This window comes from Protomyctophum bolini, assembly GCF_963924005.1.
Source record: "Protomyctophum bolini genome assembly, chromosome: 12".
NCBI classification, from domain to species: Eukaryota; Metazoa; Chordata; class Actinopteri; order Myctophiformes; family Myctophidae; genus Protomyctophum; species Protomyctophum bolini.
The window spans coordinates 17988911-17997970 of NC_137873.1; the positions used below are offsets into that span (position 1 = coordinate 17988911).

Sequence of the window (9060 nt, forward strand, 5' to 3'; positions counted from 1 at the left end):
CATAAAGCATTACAAAAGGAAATCATCATAGCCGTATAGGTGCCCTTTGAGAGCACTTTGAATAATGGACAGCAAGTTATAGATTCACCCCATTCTCTAACACTCAATTACATTCATGTCCATTGCATTTGTCCATAGTATAATTAGTAGGTCTACAGTTACTAATTATACTAAAATGTATTATAGCTAAATATTTATAGCTGTGGAAAATGTTTTTATTTTTTTACAGACCATATTAAGGTTATAGATGTTTAAACTAAATTCCACCCAAACATAGACATTAGCCTGTCAGTCAGTTGGAAGTGTAGGCCTATTATAATTTAGAAAACTAACTGTACAGTAGTAGGCTGAATATAGAAAATACTGGGAATTGGCCTAAATTCAGTTTGAAGGTTGAATTAACAAGATGAACGTGATTATAATCAGAATCTAAATGATGATGATGCCTTTTCTGTTTTCTTTCAGGACTGGAAAGGGGGGGCAGCCCAAGGAGTATTATACTCTTGAGTCAATTTTGTTTTTGCTCAACAATGTGCATCTCAATCATCCATCGTATTGCCGAATGGCTGCAGTAAGTTACTTGGAATTGTTCTCACCTTCACACCATTATTACATTTAAATAGTTGCTATTGTAGGACGACCAAACTTGGTACTGTATTGTACTGTGTGGTTCTTGTGAAATTGGTGTGTTGTGTACCAAAAGTAGGTCACGGCGACTGTCTCCCAAAGTCCAAACCCAGTTACAATCACTGCTACATCCAGTGAAGGACTGTGGATTGACCTGCAATATTTTGTATACTTTCACATAGATGGACAACATTGCACATGTCAGAAGACCTGATCGACAAAGCCTTCTGTCATATCTCAATGGTGAACGGGGTAAGTAGTATACCCTAATATTTGGATATAATATTTTTGTTTAGGCATTTAGAATGAGAATATGTTTATTTGGCATCTATGTTCACATACAATGAATGGTGTATTGCTCCCAGGCATATACTGTACTGTGTAGAAGAAACACATCAGATCAGAGAAAATAATTATAACATCAATGTAAAGTGGAAAATAGGAATATAGGCCTATTGTAAAGGAGTGTCAGGCCAAGAGTGAGGAGTGCTGTGAGAATTGTATTTGACCTGTACAGTATGCTGTGATGAGACAAGGCATGCATTGTAGGTAATTGTGTAATTCCTTTTTTATGCAGATATTAACTGGCCATAACATTGTCATAGTTGACAGGGGAGAGCCTGTTTGGAGGGTTAATTCATGGATAACTCAGTGTTTCCTGCAGGAAAAAGCTTTGGCATGGTGCTGGGCACGGGGGGGGGGGGGGGGGGGCGGACCTTCTGGCTCTAGGGAGGCACTGGGCAGACACTGGGGAGGCACTGGGGGGACACTAGGGAGGCACTGGGGAGACACTGGGGAAGCACTGGGTAGACACTGGGGATGCACTGGAGAGGCACTGGGGGGTGACACTGGGGAGGCACTGGGCAGACACTGGGCAGGCACTGGGAAGACACTGGGGAGGCAGTGGGGGAAGCACTGGGGAGACACTGGGGATGCACTGGTCAGACACTGGGGAGACACTGGGGAGGCACGATACAAATTTTCACGATATTTGAAACACACAATTATTTTCCAGACAAATGACCGATATAGTTTTTGAAGCTTTTTTCACAATCTTTATTTAATTAGGCTACATTGCAAAAGTAGCATTACTTTTCATGTAAAATGAATAATTTCTAATTTCTGTGCAACAACTATAAACATGCTTTCTTGTTTAGAACCTAGCTCGAGTTAACAAAAAAGCTTTCTTTGATGGCATCTTAGGATAGATGTAGACCTATTTGACAGTGCAGAATAATTGCCTTCCTTGATGTATTGATCATCAACGACCATCACCTGGGCACAGTCACAGACACATTCAGCTCCCCTCTGCCAGGCCTCTACTACTGAAAGTGACTGCATGGAGTCTGTCTCATTTCTCTACAAAATAATTGAATATAATGGAATATGATTAAAGCTCACATTTCATATCCCACACCCCATGATGCATTTAAAAAAATGTTATCTGATAAGCATTCATTTCAAGCATAATAACATTGTGCAGGAAATCTTGATAACTGACTCGTGATTGTCTGTGTTTTCTTCACAGCTACTTCAACAAACATTGACAGCAGTGCCCCCATACAAATGGGTCGTCAAAGACAGACAGGTATGTAAATTAATGTTATAGATCACCACGGTTTTATGAGTTTTCAAAAACCATTTGATTGCCAACATTATAAAAGTCTTCCTTGAATGCATGCATCGATAATCTTATTAACCACATGAACCCTAGCATCCCTATTCTTCGCTATAGCCTGGTGGGGCTCATGCTATAACTTGAGAGAGAACTGCTCTATGATGATGATGATGATGATGATTAGTTTGTAAATTACTTATTTGTTGACTGTTTTGGAAAATTGCCTGTTATCAGGCCTCATTCACACCAAACACCAATCAAGCAAATGGGAGTCACATGGTTTGATCAAACATTTGTGTTTGATTGCTGATTGCTGGTGGTGTTCTGCCCCTCCCCCCTCATCAAACACAAATGTTTGATCAAACCATGTGACTCCCATTGGAAAAGCATTGTGTTGGCCCCAAAAACGACCAAACATTTGCTTGATTGGTGTTTGGTACGTGTGAATGAGGCCTCATCAGCGTGCACAAGAAATATGATGCTGATTGGCTAAATAGTATGCAAGATTATCTGCGATTCTGCGGACACACACAAGGGTGAGATAATGAGAAACACAGGTGCCACAGCAAACAACGGAGCAATGTGAATGATTTCATAAGAATTACATGCAGCATGCTGGAGGGATTTGGCTATAATGATAATGATGCCTGGTAGATATGAACACTACATACATTTTTGTTTCAGGAAGAATATCCTACACAAGGGATGCTTTGATTGAGCTGGCAAATTGCCCTGTGGCCATGAGAAAACCAGAGTTGTTGCCAAATCACCCTGTAGTGATGGAAAATGCTGTAAGTTTAATACATCTTCAACAATACGAAACAATGGCAGCCATCACTGTCACACAAATAACTGCTTCATTGTTTTTGATGGGTTTTCTTCTAGGAGCCCCCAGCTGCCCAGAGACCATCTGCATCCAGCATGGCCACATTATCTGGTAAGCATGCCGGCCCAGCAGTACACCAAAAACAAATGCGTAAAGCATGAATTAGTTCCTACATTTTAAGTGCACAGTCTTTTTCAGGGAGTGGTCCAGTTAGTGAGAAATAATAAGACTTTAATGTGTGCTCAGTAGAGTGCAATTCCCAGCCAGTAGGGCATGCCCTAATAAAAAGTGTGTTTTTTGAGGGACACTGTAGCCCCTCCTATATACAGCTTTTGTCACCACACGTCTCAAGATTTCCCATTGAAAATGAAAGGGGAATTCAGGTCAAATGTCCACTAAATCTTGTCCCCACACATCTCAAGATTTGCCATTGACAATGAACGGAGAAATTAGGTAACAATTCCGCTAAATATGACGTAAATTAAACATCAAAACATTAAACGCCATTAACAATGAAGGGAAAATTTGCGTCATATGTAAACAAGCAAATCTCCAGCAAGGGCAGAATCCGTTTTACCGGCCCGGCAGGCCGGCCGGTAAACAGGGCCGGCCGGTCCTTAAAAGGGCCGGCCGGTCCTTAAAAGGGCCGGCCGGTAAAAAGGGCCGGTAAAAAGGGCCGGTAAAAAGGGCCGGTAAAAAGGGCCGGTAAAAAGGGCCGGCCGGTCCTTAAAAGGGCCGGCCGGTCCTTAAAAGGGCCGGCCGGTCCTTAAAAGGGCCGGCCGGTCCTTAAAAGGGCCGGCCGGTCTTAAAAGGGCCGGCCGGTCTTAAAAGGGCCGGCCGGTTGTAAAAAGGGCCGGCCGGTTGTAAAAAGGGCCGGCCGGTCGTTTTAAGGGTCGGCCGGCCGGATTTTTTTTTTTTTTTTTTTTTTTTTTTTTCCAAGTTAATTTTTTTTTTTGGTAACTCTGTCATTTCTCAACCGTTTTGGATGGGGGTGGTCTCATTTGAATCGTGCCGCCCCCCCGGGGGCATCCTTGGGGGTCTCAAAGTTGGGGGACCCCCCGGGACCCCCAGGGACCCCCAAATGGTAACTCTGTCATTTCTCAACCGTTTTGGATGGGGGTGGTCTCATTTGAATCGTGCCGCCCCCCCGGGGGCATCCTTGGGGGTCTCAAAGTTGGGGGACCCCCCGGGACCCCCAGGGACCCCCAAATGGTAACTCTGTCATTTCTCAACCGTTTTGGATGGGGGTGGTCTCATTTGAATCGTGCCGCCCCCCCGGGGGCATCCTTGGGGGTCTCAAAGTTGGGGGACCCCCCGGGACCCCCAGGGACCCCCAAATGGTAACTCTGTCATTTCTCAACCGTTTTGGATGGGGGTGGTCTCATTTGAATCGTGCCGCCCCCCCGGGGGCATCCTTGGGGGTCTCAAAGTTGGGGGACCCCCCGGGACCCCCAGGGACCCCCAAATGGTAACTCTGTCATTTCTCAACCGTTTTGGATGGGGGTGGTCTCATTTGAATCGTGTCGCGTCCCCGGGGGAGTCTTTGGGGGTCTCAAGGTTGGGGGGCCCCCAGGGACCCCCAGGGACCCCCAAATGGTAACTCTGTCATTTCTCAACCGTTTTGGATGGGGGTGGTCTCATTTGAATCGTGCCGCCCCCCCGGGGGCATCCTTGGGGGTCTCAAAGTTGGGGGACCCCCCGGGACCCCCAGGGACCCCCAAATGGTAACTCTGTCATTTCTCAACCGTTTTGGATGGGGGTGGTCTCATTTGAATCGTGCCGCCCCCCCGGGGGCATCCTTGGGGGTCTCAAAGTTGGGGGACCCCCCGGGACCCCCAGGGACCCCCAAATGGTAACTCTGTCATTTCTCAACCGTTTTGGATGGGGGTGGTCTCATTTGAATCGTGCCGCCCCCCCGGGGGCATCCTTGGGGGTCTCAAAGTTGGGGGACCCCCCGGGACCCCCAGGGACCCCCAAATGGTAACTCTGTCATTTCTCAACCGTTTTGGATGGGGGTGGTCTCATTTGAATCGTGTCGCGTCCCCGGGGGAGTCTTTGGGGGTCTCAAGGTTGGGGGGCCCCCAGGGACCCCCAGGGACCCCCAAATGGTAACTCTGTCATTTCTCAACCGTTTTGGATGGGGGTGGTCTCATTTGAATCGTGTCGCGTCCCCGGGGGAGTCTTTGGGGGTCTCAAGGTTGGGGGGCCCCCAGGGACCCCCAGGGACCCCCAAATGGTAACTGTCATTTCTCTACCGTTTTGGACGGGGGTGGTCTCATTTGAATCGTCTCGCCCCCCCGGGGGCGTCTTTGGGGGTCTCAAGGTCTCAGGGACCCCCAAATTGTAACTCTGTCATTTATCTACTTTTTTGGACGTGGGGGTTAGCTTGTTGCACTTACTCACTCATCATTTTCATTGTAATGGATTTATTGACATTCAATTCAAATTGTCATTTATTTAATCATGATGCATTTAATTTGTATAACAGCATTTTAAAAATCAAATCCTCTTAAAGTTAATTTAGACTAAATGTCAAGGCAAAAATTGTGTTAATATTTATTCATACATTTTCTATGATGAATTATACAGTTATTATTATTATTAATTATACAGGGCGCATCGGACGTTGTGATTTTTCAGGGAGGCCGCCAACTCGTGACAGGGAGTCCTAAAACTGCTGAAATGTTTTGAAAAAATGTGGATTATTTTTTGAAACATTTTTTTTTTCAAATATGACAAGATGTTTCACTTGTGCTGTATGCTTCATTATGTAAAATGTGTTTGAAATGAAATGTAATGTGACATGTTTTGAATTACATTGCGTTCAAGAAATTGTCATTGTCTTAATATTATTATGTGAATTTGATATGAATTGAGGTCCCCGAACCTTGAGACCCCCAAAGACGCCCCCGGGAACGCAACACGATTCAAATGAGACCACCCCCATCCAAAACAGTAGAGAAATGACAGAGTTACCATTTGGGGGTCCCTGGGGGTCCCCCAACTTTGAGACCCCCAAGGATGCCCCCGGGGGGGCGACACGATTCAAATGAGACCACCCCCATCCAAAACGGTAGAGAAATGACAGAGTTACCATTTGGGGGTCCCTGGGGGTCCCGGGGGGTCCCCCAACTTTGAGACCCCCAAGGATGCCCCCGGGGGGGCGGCACGATTCAAATGAGACCACCCCCATCCAAAACGGTAGAGAAATGACAGAGTTACCATTTGGGGGTCCCTGGGGGTCCCCGGGGGGTCCCCGAACCTTGAGACCCCCAAAGACGCCCCCGGGAACGCAACACGATTCAAATGAGACCACCCCCATCCAAAACGGTAGAGAAATGACAGAGTTACCATTTGGGGGTCCCTGGGGGTCCCCGGGGGGTCCCCGAACCTTGAGACCCCCAAAGACGCCCCCGGGAACGCAACACGATTGAAATGAGACCACCCCCATCCAAAACGGTAGAGAAATGACAGAGTTACCATTTGGGGGTCCCTGGGGGTCCCCGGGGGGTCCCCGAACCTTGAGACCCCCAAAGACGCCCCCGGGAACGCAACACGATTCAAATGAGACCACCCCCATCCAAAACGGTAGAGAAATGACAGAGTTACCATTTGGGGGTCCCTGGGGGTCCCCGGGGGGTCCCCGAACCTTGAGACCCCCAAAGACGCCCCCGGGAACGCAACACGATTCAAATGAGACCACCCCCATCCAAAACGGTAGAGAAATGACAGAGTTACCATTTGGGGGTCCCTGGGGGTCCCGGGGGGTCCCCCAACTTTGAGACCCCCAAGGATGCCCCCGGGGGGGCGGCACGATTCAAATGAGACCACCCCCATCCAAAACGGTTGAGAAATGACAGAGTTACCAAAAAAAAAAAATTAACTTGGGAAAAAAAAAAAAAAAAAAAAAAAAAAAAAATCCGGCCGGCCGACCCTTAAAACGACCGGCCGGCCCTTTTTACAACCGGCCGGCCCTTTTAAGGACCGGCCGGCCCTTTTAAGACCGGCCGGCCCTTTTAAGGACCGGCCGGCCCTTTTAAGGACCGGCCGGCCCTTTTTACCGGCCCTTTTTACCGGCCGGCCCTTTTAAGGACCGGCCGGCCCTTTTAAGGACCGGCCGGCCCTTTTAAGGACCGGCCGGCCCTTTTTACCGGCCCTTTTTACCGGCCGGCCCTTTTAAGGACCGGCCGGCCCTTTTAAGGACCGGCCGGCCCTTTTAAGGACCGGCCGGCCCTTTTAAGGACCGGCCGGCCCTGTTTACCGGCCGGCCTGCCGGGCCGGTAAAACGGATTCTGCCCTCCCTCCAAATCAGCTAACCAATCAGAGGCAACAGGCATTCTGATTGGCCAGTATGAGATGATTCATGATGATGTATGATGATAAGAGCGCCCCTCACTTTTTTCTACTGTCAAAAGAACAGATGATGAGGTATCATCTGAGGCAAAAAAAAGTTGAGGTAAATATGATTTAACTATAGGGCTGAATTTTTAATGTATTTTTTGTATCTACAAAGTAACTATAGCAATAATAATAGTAGTATATTAAAAGTATCATATTTGCCCCTGAGATGTAGTGGACTAAGTGGAGTAGAAGTAAAAAGTAAAATACAGAAAATTGGAAATAGTCCAGTGAAGTAAACAAACAATTCCCATAAAATTATACTTAAAGGACCACTTCACCACTTTACAACCTATCTTCATATAATAGGTCCTCACTAATAATCATGATAAAATGGAACGGAGGGCTGTAGGCAGTTTAGAAACCGTCCTCCAGTGACATCATCATTAGGCAGATTTTTCGAACGATGGCTTCCATTTTCGCATTGCAACTTTTCAGGACTAGAAAGTCTGCAGTTTCTATTAGCTTGTATTCCCCATCGATGATGTCACTGGAGGACGGTTTCTGAACTTCCCACAGCCCTCCTATGAGACACAGACTGAGTACAAAATATTTGCGCCATATTGTAGACGCCATTTTTTCATGATTATTAGTGAGGACCTATTCTATGAAGATAGGTTGAAAAGTGGTGAAGTGGTCCTTTAAGTACAGTACTTGAGTAAATGAACGTGTTACTTTACGCCACTGTGTGTACAGGTCATTTCTGAGGCTGTGTCTTTGGAGAAGGCCATTGTCAAACCAGAGGAGCATTCCACCATCAAACCGAACCTGGAAGACACCCCCAAGCCTGAAATACACACATCACTCTGAAACGCTGTTGAAAACCTTGAAGAAAAACAGGAAGTTATGTGATTGAGTCTTTTTTTCGTTTTATTTTAATCCCTGAAAGAGTTTCGTTTTTTAATATAGTATTACACATGTTTAGAATTCTGGCTTTTGGCAGTGTGCTGTATAATTTGTTCTAGCCTCAGAATCAATTCATTTCAATCTTTTGTTTGAGTTGTTTCTTCAGATGTTGAGATGTTTCTCTCTTGGTGCCCTGTTTGGTGGAAATGGTGTGTTCTTTGTAAAGAATGATGCCAATGTTTGAGACTGCACTCTCATTTTCCTCTAAATTGAAGAGATGGATTTTTTCTTGCCGTTTAGTCTCATTTCTATGCATTACCACTATGTTTATATACAGTAATACTGTACAGAATAGTCAAATACAAGTCATTTAACAACAATTACTGTCTGTATTGTTTGTTGACAGTTCCTAAACAAATGCTAGACAGCATAAAATGCTTAACGTGCATGAACCATTTTCTGCTGTTATCGGTTATACTGTAGTGTAGACTCTAAAAGCACATGGGTTCCCTAATTCTGCAGCCAACAGCAAATTCAAAGAACCACCAAATGACCATAGTCTCTGGCTGCGGACCCACAAAGGAAAAACTGTTTGAGAAAATTATGAATTAAATCAATTAGTATTAGTTCAATGAACTAGAAAAAAAGTAGTATTTTAAAATATAAAGGAAATACAGTCCCATCGTTTTAGAAGGGTCCAGGATCGGCTGTGTGTGTGTGTGTGTGTCTACATCTTCATCACATC

The 9060-nt window shown here is 45.9% G+C and overlaps 1 protein-coding gene across 1 annotated transcript; it reads left to right on the forward strand.

Moving 5' to 3' along the window:
* Positions 1 to 375: 375 nt before the first annotated feature.
* On the forward strand, positions 376 to 8279 carry LOC308326125 (parafibromin-like; the record flags this gene model as incomplete). Its single annotated transcript, XM_080778932.1, has 6 exons — positions 376 to 571; positions 810 to 879; positions 2156 to 2215; positions 2930 to 3036; positions 3131 to 3202; positions 8166 to 8279. The coding sequence occupies exons 1-6, from the start codon at positions 434 to 436 to the stop codon at positions 8277 to 8279; spliced, it is 561 nt and encodes a 186-aa protein (XP_080635058.1). The 5' UTR covers positions 376 to 433.
* Between the last annotated feature and the right edge of the window lie 781 nt (positions 8280 to 9060).